At 48.1% G+C, this 17,039-nt stretch overlaps 1 protein-coding gene across 2 annotated transcripts in view; it reads right to left on the reverse strand.

Annotated features, from left to right (window-relative positions):
* KMT2B (lysine methyltransferase 2B) overlaps nt 1-17,039 on the reverse strand; it is an 83,642-nt gene that overhangs the window by 64,276 nt on the left and 2,327 nt on the right. For both annotated transcript variants that reach the window (XM_077337067.1, XM_077337068.1), the window contains exon 2: nt 1,263-1,338. In XM_077337067.1, the coding sequence (XP_077193182.1) occupies nt 1,263-1,338 (76 nt within the window). The remainder of the gene's footprint in view (nt 1-1,262; nt 1,339-17,039) is intronic.

Consider the following 17,039-nt stretch of genomic DNA (forward strand, 5'->3'; position numbering starts at 1 on the left):
TTTGGTGAGTCAAGATAAGGCTTCGGGGAAAGGCAGAATTTATTTCTCCAGCCAGTATTATAATGTCCGTGTAGAGATCTATGGTGCAGCCTCACCTAGAATACCAAGTATAGTTCTGGTCACCTTATCTCAAAAAGCAAAGAAGAGGGCAACCAAGGTGATTAGGGACTTGAACCAGCTTCCTTATTAGAAATGCTGAAGAGTCTGGGACTTTTCAGTTTAGCAAAGATGACTGGGGGGGGGGGTGCATGATGGAAGTTTATAAAACTATGCACGGGGTGGAGAGAGTTGACAAAGAGAATTCTCTCTCCCCCAAAATGCTAGAACTTGAGAACTTCCAATGAAACTGATGACCAGTGGATTCAGGACAGACAGAAAGAAATATTTCTTTACATAATAAGTCATTAAAATATGGAATTTGCTGACAGAAGATGTAGTAATGGCCACAAACATATACAGCTTTAAAAGGGGATTAGATCAATACATGGTCCATCGGGGCTACATTAAAGGAAATGTCCATGTTGAGAGACAGTACACTTCTGCATCCCAGTTCCAGGAGGCAACATCAGAGGAAGGCCTCGGCCTCTCTGTCCTGTTGCTGAACCTCGAGAGAAACTAGATGGCCACTGTGTGAGACAGAATGCTGGACAAAATGAAACACCTGACTGCCAGCAGGGCTCTTCTTAAGTTCTTACTGTTACAGGCTGCTGGTCAACATTTGACCTCACTGGGCTCCTGGATGCTTCTTCACAAGGCTATGACCCGCCAGCTTTATCAAAATATTTTTGTCCTGCATTTCTGATACAACACTGAAGACCAGAGGTAGTCAAACTGCAGCCCTCCAGATGTCCATGGACTACAATTCCCAGGAGCCCCTGCCAGCATTTGCTGGCAGGGGCTCCTGGGAATTGTAGTCCATGGACATCTGGAGGGCCGCAGTTTGACTACCCCTGCTGAAGACCGTTAAGAACCATAAAGAATAACAGAACCATGCTGATATCATGAGTACCACAGCTAAAAAAATATTTAAAACAGTAGCAGATCGCATCCAAGCAAAACACAGGGTTGAATGCAGACAGATTTTTTGCTCAATCTTCCCCAATTCCGCCTTGTTACAACACACACATACCCTATTCCTCGTGGCTCTTGTCCATCAAGGTGTCACAACCTCCCTTATAACCTTTTAGGTGGTCAAAAGGAGCCTACTTCTCCCTTTTTCACTGCAGAGGAGCTGGCTGCATGCACTCCCAAGACACCCTTACCTCTTTTAGACCGTAGAGCAGCACGCAGAGAACTCTGGGAGGCCTCATTCTCCGAGTGGAAGCCCAGAAACTCGTCCTGCCAAGAAAGAAGAGGAGAGAGAAGCAGTGTCAAAAAAACAGAGAGGGTACCTGTGCTCTTTTAACCAAAGGAGACCCACTATCACAAGATCCAGTGATGGTCACCTGCTTAGGGTGCTTTTAAAGGGTTTGAGCAGTTGAAGAATTTATGGAGGAAGTCTATACATGAAGCTGTCTTTGCAGGAAGCTGCATTATCTTGAATCATACCCTTGCTGTGTCAAGGACAACAATGCCTACTCTGGCAGGCAGCTGCTGTCTAAGGTTACAGGTAATGGCCTTTCACATCACCTGCTTCTGATCTTTTTAACTTGGAGATGCTGAAGATTGAACCTTGGGAACTTCTGCATACCAAACAGATGCCCTTGCACTGAGCCATGACCCCCCCCCCACACACACACACAATCCCCCACAAGGACTGATTCATTTGCCTTATCCTGAATCAGATCCTCAGTATTGCTGACTCAGGAAACTGCTTACCAAGGTTACAGGTGGAATTCTTTCACATCTGCTGGCTCCTGATTATATTATTAGGAGATGCTGGTGACTGAACCTGGCACTTTCTGGATACCAACCAGACACTCATCCCTTGAGCCACAGCCCTACTCTGTCAACGGCGATTTGCCATGAGCGCCAAATGGGGCCTCTGTGATATGGTAGGGGGAGAGGGGAGAGAGAGAGATGGAGAGAGAGAAGATCCCTGCACAGCCATCACTGAAGAGAAGATCCCTACACACCCATCTCTGAAGAGAAGAGCCCTGCACAGCCATCACTGAAGAGAAGAGCCCTGCACAGCCATCACTGAAGAGAAGAGCCCTGCACGCCCATCACTGAAGAGAAGGTCCCCATCACGGAAGAGAAGAGCCCTGCACGCCCATCACTGAAGAGAAGAGCCCTGCACATCCATCATTGCAGAGAAGAGCCCTGCACGCCCATCACTGAAGAGAAGGTCCCCATCACGGAAGAGAAGAGCCCTGCACGCCCAACACTGAAAAACGACCAGGGCTTCAAATCTCACCTCTGGCTCACATTCATTTAGCCTCTAGTGATCATTTGCTGCCTCAGCCCATCTTCACGAATGCCACTGAATAATGGCCACAAGGACAGATGCTATCGCTGCCAGGACTGGCAGGAGATCGATCTTTTTTGAGAAGCAGGACAGCACTTAGGTAAGCTTGGTAGCCTGCCCTGGGGACTCACAGCCTACTTGGGCAAGAGGGTAAGATGTGATGGTCAGAAACCACTAGCATGGCATTCGCACAAACACTGTGCTACAAAAACATATTCCTGAACAAAGAGACCAAGGTACACCTCCTCCTTGTTGCCAGAGCTTTCCTGCCCCTCTTGCATGGCAGAAACCACGGCCACAGTTGTAAGAATCAGAACCATTTTTCTAGCAATACCCCCAAGTATTACCCCCCCCCCCTTGCAGGACGTTTGCCTTCTCCTTTTACACAGCAGCGATTGCAGGATCTTAAACAGATCCCCATCCAAAGTCAACTGTGTTCTCAGAGCCCCTGGCTTTGAAAGGCAGTCCCAGACAACTGGCTCCACAGGCCTTTCAATGATCATGGCCTTGATCTGTCAAGGCTGCTAAAGAACACATTTCTGCTTGACACATCTGTGTATCAAGTAGCACGCCCATGGGGTTTCTTTTCACTCGCACAATTAGTCAGAATGGCGGGAGCCATATCACCCAGAAGGCCTCACATACAACTGAAGAAGAAGTGTTGGTTCTTATGTGCCACTTTTTCTCTACCCAAAGGAGTCTCAAAGCGGCTTACAGTCACCTTCCTTTTTCTCTCCCCACAACAGACACCCTGTGAGGGAGGTGAGGCTGAGAGAGCCCTGAGATTACTGAAGAAGAGTTGATTCTTCTATGCTGCTTTTCTCTTCCCGAAGGTGTCTCAAAGCGGCTTACATTCTCCTTCCCTTTCCTCTCCCACAACAGACACCTTGTGAGGGAGGTGAGGCTGAGAGAGCCCTGATATTCCTGCTCAGTAAGAATAGCTTTATTAGTGCTGTAGAGAGCCCAAGGCAGCTGGCTGCATGTGGAGAAGGAGCGGGGAAATCAAACCCGGCTTGCCAGATTAGAAGTCCGTGCCCCTAACCACTCCACCAAGCTGGCAAAGCATTTCAAGACAGGTGAGTTACCCTTTAACAAAGCCAGGGTCACTCTGAGAGTTTCAAAAGATAGTATCTCTTTGAAGAGGGTATATCCCTTTGCTGTATCTCAACCGATTACCTCTGGCAATTGGCAAGGCCCAGGCTTTCACTATCCCCAAAAATGACCCCTTCCTTCTTTTCCAGATCTCTGAAAGCTTCCCAGCGGGAAGAACAGGTTGAGGAACATGCCAGAACTTCTTTATAGTGTGAATTCTTTCTCTCACCTTTTTGCCTCAATTCAGAAAAGGTGCCAATAACATTCACACACTCCTAAAGGCAGAGCCTTAATCTTGCAGTCTTTTCCCTCCCTGTTCTTAGCGTGCCGTTATTGGACCAAGTGCCTTTCACCCTTACTCAGGCACGACAATGGGGAAGGGTAGGGGACACAAAGTGGGCAAGAAAAGGCACTCTTTGCTCCGGGCACAAGAAAGTTAATTGAGGGTTGCTACTCAATTTGTTCTTGTGGTGCCTGTTGGCCAATGTGGAGCTGTTATTAAAACTGTAGCTCTATAGCTGCGGCATCCGCTGGGGAGCGGAAAAGCAAAGGAACACCATAAGAAGCTGGAAAACTCTGGGATTCCCTTACTCAGCTGTGCCCGTGTTTCGGTATATTATGCTCTGCAAAGCAAAACCAGTGAGCAGTGCTTTCTTGTAAAGTGCCACTGTAGACGGGGATCCAATCCACACTTGCAAAGAAGACTGTTTTTTTTTTAATCTACTTGGTCCTATTAGAACAGTGGTTCTCAACCTGCGGGTCGGGACCCCTTTGGGGGTTGAATGACCCTTTCACAGGTGTCGCGGCAAGGCAAGCAGCTTGGCGGAGGGGGGCCTCTACACAACAGCCTTGCGGGGTAGATTGAGATAGAGCGTTCATCTGTCTGGAGTAGCGGAAAAGAGCGAGATCAGCATGGTGGGACAAGAGGCAGAACTGAACTGAGAAACCCCGGAAAAAAATCAATTGATATACAACTAGATTGAAAGCCCATTTTATCTGTGAATACAATGGGCGCTAGCATCCCCTCTCCTCCCCCCGGCCCCCGGGCAGCCCCAAAAAGGCCTGCCGTGGCATCACGCGGCCAAAGAAGCAGGCCTCACCCCCCTCTCCCCTAGTCCCCGGCCTCAGTGCAGCCCAAGGAGCAGGCCCGCCGCGTCTCCGAGTGCTTTGGCCGCGCTCCCCCCTGTCCCCTTCCCCCGGGGCCAATTAGGAGCCACACGCTGTGTGGCTCCCGATTGGCCCCTTGGCCTGGACTGAGAGCAAAGGAGCCAATCGGGAGGCACTTTGCGCCTCCTGATTGGCCCCTTTGAGTTTTTATCCTGGACTCACCCCGCCCCTTTCTCTTCCCACGTACCCCTTACTGCTTTATTCTTACCGTTCCCAGAGCGGTTTACAGATCATGAACAATGGATCTTCATGCCATTGGTTAGTTTTGGTTTAATTTCTGTGAAGGAACACTTGCCTAATTTTATGGTTGGGGATCACCGCAACAGGAGGAACTGTATTAAAGGGTCGCGGCATTAGGAAGGTTGAGAACCACTGCATTAGAAACTGACATGTTGTATACAAAGGAACAAGCCGGCCATGGATGACAACCTACGCTCGTGTTGTGTGTGTTCTTTTGCTATCATGCCTGAAGAGCTCAACGAAGACCTGAAGGCATCTGGGTCTTGGCTTCAGACACCATGAAACAGTCCCTTTCATTGGGAAAGAAAGGAGGGAGTCAGACTGGGCCTCAGTGGAACACCTGGAAATAGCTCCGAACTACACACGCTCCGTGGTGACCAATCCCTGAAAGGTCAGGAAAAAAGGGCCACATCTGAGGAATAACTAAGGCTTCACGGTCAGGCCTCTGGGACAGTGAACAGATGGCAAGGAACAGAGCGTGCCAAATCACTGTATGGATTTATTACCCCTGGAGATCAAGGAAGTGCCGGAGCACCGTTTTGTAATCCTGTCCTATGCTGTGGACTACTTTTCCGGTTCCCTGAGATCCATCACTTACGTTAACACAGGGGCAGTCAAACTGCGGCCCTCCAGATGTCCATGGACTACAATTCCCAGGAGCCCCTGCCAGCGAAAGCTGGCAGGGGCTCCTGGGAATTGTAGTCCATGGACATCTGGAGGGCCGCAGTTTGACTACCCCTGCGTTAACACCTGTCAAGCAGGTGGCTGCTCAGGTAGGCTCCTGAATTCAGCACCTTCTACATTCTAATGCAGCTGTTCTTGCATGCTTGCAGTGAAAGGGAAGGGTGACTAGGTGGCAGGCAGCCTTTGCAACTTGCACGCAGGCTCTGTATCACAGAGGTTGAACTAGAGCAGTGGTCCTCAACCTTCCTAGTGTCGTGACCCTTTAATACCGTTTTGGTGACCCCCAATCATAAAGATATGCAAGTGTTCTTTCACAGAAATTAAACCAAAACTGAATAACGGCATGAAGATCTATGGTTGGTGATTATATATTAACTGTTTTCCCCCCGGGGTTTCTCAGTTCAGTTCTGCCTCTTGTCCCACCATGCTGATCTCATTCTTTTCCGCTGCTCCAGACAGACAAATGCTCTATCTCGATCTACCCCGCAAGGCTGTTGTGTGGATTGAGCCCCTGGCCAAGCTGCTTGCCCTGCCGCGACCCCTGTGAAAGGGTCGTTCGACCTCCAAAGGGGTCCCGGCCGCCCAGGTTGAGAACCACTGATCTAGAGACTGCTAGTTTGGGTTAATATAGGATTTCGTCTGTTTTGGGGATTCTTGGGCTGGCGCTCTCCCAGGCCCCTTCATACATTCACAGCAAAATTCATCATCTGCATAGGAGTGGTCTCAGTGTCAATGATGAGATCTGGCAAACTGGGCGATGGGTAACACAAGGTCTTTACATAAGGATAGATTCAAATGGGTAGCCGCGTTGGTCTGAAGTAGCACAATAAAATCAGAGTCCATTAGCACCTTTAAGACCAACACTCGAAAGCTCACGCCTTGATTAAATCTTTGTTGGTCTTAAAGGTGCTACTGGACTCTGATTTTACAAGGTCTTTACATATTCAGGGACACCCCCTTCCCCCAGGTATATAAAATAAAAAAGAGACGATAAATAAACCAAAGTTTTAAAATGAACCTTAAAAACTGGGCCAACGAGGGCTGGAAATGCTAAAGAAAGGACGGAACGAAAAAAGAAGAATCAGACCTAGAGCGTTTAGAGTGGGAGATTTCCAGCTTGTTTTCTCCTCTCATAATGCCTGCAGATCCCCAGCTTGGGGCATCCCAGCATCAAGTGACAGTTTGCGCTCTTTCCTAAAATCCACAACTCTAAACCAGGACTGCCCCAGAATTTAGAATCCTGGTTAGCACACACGTCCCAAGCTGAGGTTTGGATGCAACAGACACATACAGATGGATGCACAAAGGAATGAGCTTGCTGTCAGACAGGGGAGGGAGGAATGCCCCAGCCCGAAGGCTCCTCCAGGGCTGGCTGTGTAACGGCTCATCTCGATTTGTCACTACACTAGAATCACAGTACAGAATGTGTGTGAGCTTTGCAAACACCTAGCCAAATTCCTAGCAAGGCCTGACTTTCCCATCGGACACCTGGCCCAGCTGCATTGGAATGCAGAAGGAAACTGAAAACTATTTGGCAATCTGTCTGTTTGGAGTGGGAAAAGCCTTCAGCGTTCTCCATGGTAACTTGAGGAGCACCTGGGGAACACCCCCCCCCCAAAATACACACACACATTGCGGATCGCCATCTTAAAATAAAGAGGTGCTCCCTCCACCCAAAAAGGACCACTGCCGTAAAGAGCAGCAATCAAGAAATGAAAACACCTCTTCAAAGGAGATAAAGCCCCAAGAAAGAATGTCGGGCTCTAAAACTAACAGCATGGCAGGTTGAGTTGATAAGACTGAGCAAAGACTGGACTTGAGGTCAGCTCACAAGTCCAGTCCCACTCACTTCCAACTTCAGTTTCTGACGGGAAACAGCAACAACCTTCATGGGGCAAAAATAACAAGGCTTTTGGCCTTTTTCAGCAGAACGTGCTTTGTATATTACACATTACACGAACTCTTGTCCTCATCCCACTTGGTGTGACTCACAACCAGAAATGAGGATGAGACTGTAGGATGCTTGGCTGCCAGAGTGGCTGAGGCACATTAACAGATGATGTTGCCTTATACTGAATCAGACCTTTGGCCTGGCAAAGTCAGTCTTGTCTACTCAGACTTTCAGCAGCTCTCCAGGGTCTCAAGCAAAGGTCTTACACATCACCTACTGGGCAGGAGACCCAGAGGTGACTCCAGGTCCATCCCTTTGTCTCCTCCCCTACATGGCTGCCATTTATATACTCACTAGGGGCCGAGCCTGCTGCATTCATGAATACAACGGGCACTAGATTAGGGGGGTAGAGTGGAAGAACTTAGGGGGGTAGAGTTGAAGTGGCCTCCCACTCCCCCCAGGACCTGGAAAGGCTGCAGGCAGCTGTTCTGGAACTCACCAGCAGGGGCAGTTCTCACACAGCAGGGATCTGCAGCCTCCCAGCCTCAGAGGGAAGTGGAAGGAGGAGGGGGTGGGCAGGGGTGGGGGACAGAAGGCAATTGGCTGGCCACTGGACAGACAGGCAAGCTGGTTGGAGGAGGCGGCACTCAGGGGCGGGACAGCCGCCCTGAGTGGGTGTTAAGCATCGAGTGGCATTTAAGCCATGAGACCAAATCTTCCTCCAAGGCCTTACCAGAAATATATAGTGGAACAGATGGAAGGGGGAAAAATCTACCATATTTGTGTACTGCCAGCGACTCCACTTCTAGGTGGCCAAGGTGTGGCTCACTGGATTCTCAATGAGTCTCATTAAATTCTATGGACACTGTAGCTGTTGTACTCTAAGGAAGTGGTCCCCAACCTCCGGTCCGGGGACCGTGACCAGTCCATGAATCAGTTGGTACCGGGCCGCAGCTCCTCCTCCTCCTCCCTGGCTGCTTGCCTTGGGGGCTGCCCTGCCACTCTGCCGCCGGCTCACCTTTGGTGCTCTCCAGCGGCCGCCATGGCTGGGGCTCACCAGTCCCCGGTGATAAAAAGGTTGGGGACCACTGCTCTAATGTATGGGCACGTGAAACAAATCTTTAGTAAAGAGGAGAACCTCTTTGCATAGCTCCTTGGTGTATACGCCCAAGTAAAAAAAACTCCACAAGACAAAGCAAAAAAAAATCCCTGCACTATTGACCTGCATATGAGGTTTGCAAAAACTCAAAAGAAGTCAGCTATTTCACGGGCAGGTCTACCCATAATTGAAATCATCAGCACAGTATGTGCTTTGATGGCAGTATGAGATTGGCCGTGGGAAACACGCTAGACGGCATCACTAACGTGACCCGGCTTTCTGGAAGAGTAAGAACACAAACCTCTTCCTCCTCTTACACTTTATTTATTTATTATTCAATTTATACCCCGCCCCTCCCGGCATGTTGGCTCAGGGCGGCTTACAAAAAAGGCACAATAGCCCATTACAGTAAATCAATAAAATCAATACTTCCCCCCCCCCCAATTAAACATAGAACTGCATTAAAACCACCGAACAGCAACAAGATGGCAGGCAAAAATCAGAAAATACTCCCTGGTACCCATCCCGTTGCCCATATCCCCCCTATAGAAGCGGTGGTAGCGTATTCCATCTGCACCCTCTCCCTTCCCCCTCTTTTTCTTTTCCCTCCCCTTAGTAATGGTATTAGGTGGGCTAACCTCAAGGGTCAGACATGACTCGGTGCTTGCACAGGGGATACCTTTACCTTTTAAATTGGGACGAGTTTTTTTCTGCCGGATCCTCTTATTGATTGTTGGTTTTATGTGAGATTGTTTTATTGTTACAGGATTTTATTGGGGTTTTAATGAATTGTAAACCACCACGAGCCCTTGGAGAGTGGCGGGATATAAATCAAATAAATAAATAATATAAATAAATAATAAATAAGCACAGCGTGCGATGTAACATCAGGCGGTCAGATGTACTGGCCAGCATCTTAAGCTTGGCAAATTAACGTAGGGCGGGACCCACAGATCGATTACCCCAGGGTCTCCCCGCCGAGAGGATCCCAAATTTGCAAACAACAACTATGTCCAGTTACAAAAAAAAAAAAAAGGCATTGTTTGTCAGGCCCAGAACTGAGTGAGAAAGAAGTGCACTAGGATTACCCACTATAAAATAAAAGAGAAAACCAAAGAGAGAGAGGAGATTGAAGCCCAGTTCGCATGTTACAGTGAACATACAGGCATCCATCTGTAAGAGACAGGCAATGCCCATCCACTTAACAAATGAAATTAGGAGCCAAGACGATTGGCTATACATGTATGCGGTGTAATATGAGAACTGATTGATGCACATGAAAAGAAAAATCCAATGTACATTGAACACAGGTGGTACGTGCATTCACCATTAACAGGCGAACAGCACTTGGACGTGTGGGGAAAAAGGGGTTGTCACAAGGGGTCTGTCTGGGTGTGTCTGCATGACGCCACCAGTGCAGATTGAAGAATGGATCTCAAGTGTTGTTTTTTTTAACTGCTTTTTATTTCAGCACAGGGAGAGAAACACACAGGCGGTGAGCCTCGCTGCCAGTTCCCAGGTGTCCGATGCCATGCTTACCAGAGGAGCAGGTAACCAGAGCTACCTGCCTGCCCGCAGCTTATTTCAACATGCTTGCTGAAAAAAAGAACACAACACTGCCACAGGCTTCGCTGCATTTCTGACATGGGTCGTTATCGCAGGTTAAGAGCAGCGGCTTCTCATCTGGCAAGCCGGGTTTGATTCCCCACTCCTCCTCCACAGGCAGCCAGCTGGGTGACTGTGGGCCAGTCACAGTCCAGATAGTGCTGTTCTGACCAAGCAGTCCTCTCAGAGCTCTCGCACCCTCACCTACCTCACAGGGTGTCTGTTGTAGGGAGAAGAAGGCAAGCTGTTTTAAGACTCCTTTGGGCAGTGAAAAGCAGGGTATAAAAACCAACTCTTCTTCTTCTCAGGCATATTATAGAGGGAAAGCAGTAGATGCTACCCACACATGCATGGCTGATGTTGGAGATCCTGTGTAAAGCCTGCGCCAAGGTGACCCCAATAACAAAGGCTTGAAAATAGCTGGTCCTCTATGGCAGGGGTAGTCAACCTGTGGTCCTCCAGATGTTCATGGACTACAATTCCCATGAGCCCCTGACAGCATTTGCTGGCAGGGGCTCCTGGGAATTGTAGTCCATGAACATCTGGAGGACCACAGGTTGACTACCCCTGCTCTATGGTGAGCAAGAACATTTCCCCAAGCAACCAGCTACGAAGGCTCATGTAAATTGTAACTGACATGGCTTCCCCCAACCGTGAGGACAGGGGCCAGCCAAGAATGGTAGCAAGGATACCTGAACAAGATGGGCTAGCAAATATCTGGGAGGGGACAGAGAGCATCAGAGGCCATTTTGACATTGATTTTGGAGATACTGACGACATTGTTTTGGAGATTTGGAGAATGAACAATTTGTGGCCATCACCAATTTGGTGCATTTCTTCTGCCTGCTTACCCAGCTGACGGGTCTTCTTCTGTGGGTGATGGTCAATGGTGGCAAAGTAAAGCAAAATCCAGCAGGACGTTAAAGAGCTAGCAATATTTGTCTCTATGTGAGCTTCCATGAATTACAGCTCACTCCTTCAGACATGTGGAAAGCAAAAGTGGAAATCCTACTGAAGGGAAAGATTATGAAAGTAAAAGAAGAGTTGGTTCTTATATGCCACTTTTCTCTCCCCGAAGGAGACTCAAAGTGGCTTACAAGTCGCCTTCCCTTTCCTCTCCCCACAACAGACACCCTGTGAGGTGGGTGAGGCTGAGAGAGCCCTGATATTACTGAAGAAGAAGAGTTGGTTCTCATATGCCGCTTTTCTCTACCCGAAGGAGTCTCAAAGCGGCTTACATTCGCCTTCCCTTTCCTCTTCCCACAACAGACATCCTGTGAGGTGGATGAGGCTGAGAGAGCCCTGATATTACTGAAGAAGAAGAGTTGGTTCTCATATGCCGCTTTTCTCTACCTGAAGGAGTCTCACATTCACCTTCCCTTTCCTCTCCACACAATAGACACCCTGTGAGGTGGATGAGGCTGAGAGAGCCCTGATATCACTGCTCGGTCAGAACAGTTTGATCAGTGCTGTGGGGAACCCAAGGTCACCCAGCTGGTTGCATGTGGGGGAGTGAACCCAGCTGGCTAGATTAGAAGTCCACACTCCTAACCACTACACCAAAGGTGCTGGAGGATGTTAAATCCAGAGAGTGAATTCCATAATGGGTCTTTCGAGTGTAAATTCTGTGTGGGGAAAAATGATGGTTTGTTACAACTTAGAATGGACTAGGACATGGGTCGGAACCAAAGGGACATGATGTGAGAGTCCCGTGGAACTTGAACACATCGGAACACTGCCTGGATGGAAGTTCTCTTGGAACACTCCCCCCCCCCCCAACACAGATCTGAGATCCATGAAGGAAGAAAGGCAGAGGAAACATTCTGTATTTCAAAATGGTCAGTGAGGTGCAGAGCACAAGGAAAAGGCACTGAAATTGCAGAAGCAAGGAGAGGCTAGGGCCGGCCAGCCAGTGAATTGGGAGAAGACAGGTAGCGTTAGTGACATGCTTATACGCAAATCTTTGCAAATCCCTGCGCTGTGGCTGAATTTGGTTTTCCACATGCACAACTGACATATTTGGGGTATTTTCCCCTGCAATCCCATACATTAACAAAAAAAACACCCACAGGATACCAACTGCCATTCTTGAACAGCCATCCTGAATATGAATGAAATACACCTGAACACTGTCCTTACGAGCAAAAACACTCACAGATCACCAGCGATAAGGGACCGGCATGGCAGACGGCAGTGCCAGGGCTTAATTGTCACCGGAGTTATATCACCAGGTTGGCAGGGGGTGTTCCCTCCTTTAACTAAGGAGAACTGGTTATAATTACCAGCCAGGGAAAACAGAAAATAGCTGCTCTTCAAGTGCTCCCAAGGCCAACTGGGAACGGGTGAGCAGAGATACACCCTCATCCCTCTTCACCGGTGCTATTTGTTTACAATCAGTCTCTGGCTGTTTATAAAGAGGCCTTAGCGATCGTGGTGTAAGATTTACCAAAGCTGGAAGGAGACGACACGACAGTGTTTCTGCTCTTAGAGCATTTGCCTGTAAAACAAATTTGAGCTCCCCAGTGTTGTTGTTATTTATGTTGTGTTATAAGTTGTTACTTGGTTGTTATGATGTTGTATTGAAACTTTATGTTATAGATTGAACTGTTATAATGTTCCATGTAAAGTTTATAATGTTCCGTGTAAACCGCCCAGAGCTGTAAAGAATGGGCGGTATAAAAATCCAAATAAATAACATAAATAAATAATAAATAAATTAGAGGGCGCCTTAAAAGCTACTTCCGCTGGTATTCCCAGCTTGCATCTCCTTGGTCACCTGAAAGCACACTGCTCCTGTGTTCCAAGCACTAGCGCAGGTGTGTCCTGAGAAAGCACAGTGGTCCTTAAGCTTCCTTTCCAAGTTGTCTGTCCGGGAACACGTGCAAATACTTTGGGTGAATGTTTGACAGTACAGAGCCAAACAAGGTAACCAGGCTTACTGGGCTTCAGCCCCCGGCACACACTGCAGGAGATGAAGAACTGAACCGTGACTCGTTTGAAAGTTCACGCCCCCGCACAATTTCTCATAGAATCCTAGAGTCGGAAGGGGCCATACAGGCCATCTAGTCCACACACCCCCTCGCTCAATGCGGGATCAGCCTAAAGCATCCAGGATAAGGATCTGTCCAGCTACTGACTGAAGACTATCAGTGAGGGGGAGCTCCACACCTCCTTAGGCAGCCGATTCCACTTATGAACTATTCGTACTGTGAAAAATGTTCTCCTGCTATCTAGCCAGTACCATTCTACACATAGTTTAAGCCCATTACTGCTGCCAACAGGAACCGTTCCATGCCATCCTCCAAGGGACAAACTTTCAGATGTTTAAAGGCAGCAATCCTGTCCCCTCTCAACCTCCTCCAGGCTGAACATTCCCAAGTCCCTCAGCCTTTCCTCAGAGGGCTTGTTAGTCTTTAAGAAGAAGCAGAGTTGGTTCTTATATGCCACTTTTCTCTACCCGAAGGAGTCTCAAAGTGGCTTACAGTCGCCTTCCCTTTCCTCTCCCCACAACAGACACTCTGTGATGGAGGTGTGGCTGAGAGCCCTGATATTCCTGCTCGGTCATAACAGCTTTCTCAGGGCTGTGGCGAGCCCAAGGTCACCCAGCTGGCTGCATGTGGGGGAGTGCAGAATCGAACCCAGCTTGCCAGATTAGAAGTCCACACTCCTAACCACTACACCATACTGCTGAACACTCACTCTTTTGTACTCAAGGAGATGATGCACCATGAAACAAGAATGTGCTCTAGAATGCATCTCACACTTCATGGTTGCTGCACGTTTTACACAATAATCTTACAGGTCTCACTGTTGGAGGGAAAGCTGTTGTCCAGGAAGGCTTGTGCAACATGAGCCAATCTTCTTACAGCAGAACCTGATAAAAGCTTCTGAGAAATCTGGAGGATTCCCAGAAGGAAACTTAAAAACAACACAGCCCACCAGGTTCTAGGAAAGGGCTACGTGTTCATTGGCTCCTGGAAAGCTCTTTGCTCGTCAACTGGGGACACACAGAGACAGCCATCGAGAAGAGATGGGGCTGGTCTTCAACGTAACCACAAGAAGGCCTATCGTTCAGACTTGATCCAATGTTTAACATGTCCCTCTCCAATAGAAGCCCTTACCCAGATAGCCCAGGTTAGCCAAGTTGGGCCAGATCTCAGAATCTGGTTAGTTTTTGGATGGGTGACCACCAAGGAATGCCAAGGTTACGATACGGAGGCAGGCAATGGCAATGCGACTGTGAACGTCTTTTGCCTTGAAAATCCTACAGAGTTGCCATAAGTCAGCAGTGACTTGACGGCAAAAAAGCCACAACTCAACTTCCAACCAACGTGGTGATGGACACACCACATTCCATAGTACGCTGCTCATCCCAAATGTAGACCCAATCAAGACTCCTCAGTTTTATCTCTCCTTAATCTGTCTCTCTTTCTGTCCAATTTCTAGGGATATGGTCAGGTCAAGTAGATGCCATCTGACCCTGTGCCCCTAGTCCTCATAGCTCTTGAGGACATGCATCCAAAATATTCTGGGACAGGAGGCCTATGGCATTTTAGAAAGCCTTGTCCTGTGCCAAACAGTTCTTGAATGTCTTTTTTGAGTCCCTTTTTGTCTGTAGTGAGCACCAAGTCCTTCAGCAGAAGAAAAAATAACGTGGCGTATTTTCCCAGGCTTATAGCACCCAACAAGGAATTAAGAACATCAACAATCCTCATTTTAGGCCAGCTTCTGAAGCCATGTTGGTAAAGAATTACTCTGGTCAGATGTCTATCAGACTCTGGTTAGAGGAGGTGGTAGGCCTGTACACAAATTAATTCCCTCCATAAATAAAAATAGTCCTCCAAGACAAAAAAGTAGGCCAGACTTTCTCCACAATGGGATAATGTTTACTCGACGGGATCTATTTTCAGTTTTTGGATGGAAAAACACATGAATACGGCCCACGGTCCAGATCCAGTTTGCCACTTCAGTGACAGCTAGGACAAAAACCTTGTAGCTACTGTCCCATGAAGGGCAGTCTTCTTTCTGACTTCCTTGCACCATTTTCCCTCAGACACAAATTGCCAGCTCACTCAAACGTTGGGACATTTGCAGAGTGCCTGAAATTGGGAAATCTGCCATCAGCCCAGCCTACTCAGGCCACAAGGTAACTTAACATGGGAGTTAGGGCCTCAAAGAAAAAAATATCCCACTGGAATACTGGTATTTTGCTAGAAAATAGCCACTTACGTACAAACAACAAGAAGAGTTGATTCTTATATGCCACTTTTGTCTACCAGAATGAGTGTCAAAGCGGCTTACAATCACCTTCCCTTTCCTCTCCGCACAACAGACATCCTGTGAGGTAGGTGGGGCTGAGAGAGCCCTGATATTACCGCTCGGCCATGTGGCTGCATGTGGAGGAGCGGGGAATCAGATTAGAAGTCGGTGCTCCTAACCACTACATCAGGCTGGCTCTCTAGCTAGTTGCTAGTTTTACAAGGACAAGATAATTGACAGCCACTGTGCCCTAGTGAGCAAGAGAACATCTCGGCATGGTGAACGTCCAGACTGTCAGGCAAGGATCTGGGAAAACCGGATTCAAATTCCCACTTTGCCATGGGAACTCAGTAGGTGTGAGTCAGTCAGGAGAGGGACTCTGGCTCAGCAGGACAGCATATATTTGGCATGCAGAAGGTCCCAGTTTCAGTTTAAAGGCTCAGGTAAGCAGGTGACAGGAAAGACATTTTCCAGAGATCCTGGATGGCCACTGCCACTCTAAGTAGACAATACTGACTTTAGGGAGGGGTCCATGGCTCAGTGTCAAGAGCATCTGCTTGGCGCACAGAAGGTTCCAGGTTCAATCCCAGGCACCTCCATCTAAAGCAGAGGTAGTCAAACTGCGGCAGGGGCTCATGGGAATTGTAGTCCATGGACATCTGGAGGGCCCCAGTTTGACTACCCCTGCTCTTAAAGGATCTGCCAGTCAGTAGGTGATGTAGAAGACTTCTGCTCAAGGGCCTGGAGAGCCGCTGCCAGTCTTAGTAGACAATAACGACCTTGATGGACCAAGAGTCTGATTCAGTACAGGATGACTCCTTGTGTTCACTGTCTGAACCTACCCTACCTGTCTGGGTTGTGAGAATAAATGGAGCAGGAGAGAAAGATGGTGCAAGTTGCTTTGAGTTCCCTCCCCACATAGGAGGGAGAGAGAGAGAGAGAGATTTGAGTGAATGCTGAAGACAAGCTTCTGCAGCTAACAACAATTGGCAGTCAGACATGCACACATCCTAGAATAAAAACAGACACCTTTTTAAGCAACCGAGATCTCATATGTAGCTGATCATGTTTAACAAGCAAAAGACAATGAGAGGTGGAATCCAAACTCAGGTGCTGGAAAGACCGTCAGTCGAGAACTTGGTCTTCTACTTCAGTTTCACTCTCAACTCCTGCCAGCTGTTCATCTTACCTCCTATTACAAAAATTTCAGTAGCTAATAATTAAAGTCTTATTTGGAAGGGGCATCAGATTCACAGGCTGGGATGAGAGACAAGAACTTGGCACGGTCGCAACACCCAACGACCTCTTCAAGTATGTCGCTGCTGGGAGTAAAGAAGCATTCTCAACCTTAAGACCCAAGGCAATCACATCCATCTCCATTTCTGGGTTTACTGTGCCCACCCCTTCCCCTGAAGAACAGCAGCCATCTTACTTCAATAGATTTAAGGGAGTAGCAATGTTGGTCTGAAGCACTACAACAAAACAAAATCAGAGTCCAGTGGCATCTTTAAGACCAACAAAGATTTATTCAAGGCGTGAGCTTAAGAGTGCAAGCACTCTTCCTCAGACTATGAACTGACCATCGGAAGAGTGCT

Source organism: Paroedura picta, chromosome 5 (assembly GCF_049243985.1).
Source record: "Paroedura picta isolate Pp20150507F chromosome 5, Ppicta_v3.0, whole genome shotgun sequence".
Taxonomy (NCBI): domain Eukaryota; kingdom Metazoa; phylum Chordata; class Lepidosauria; order Squamata; family Gekkonidae; genus Paroedura; species Paroedura picta.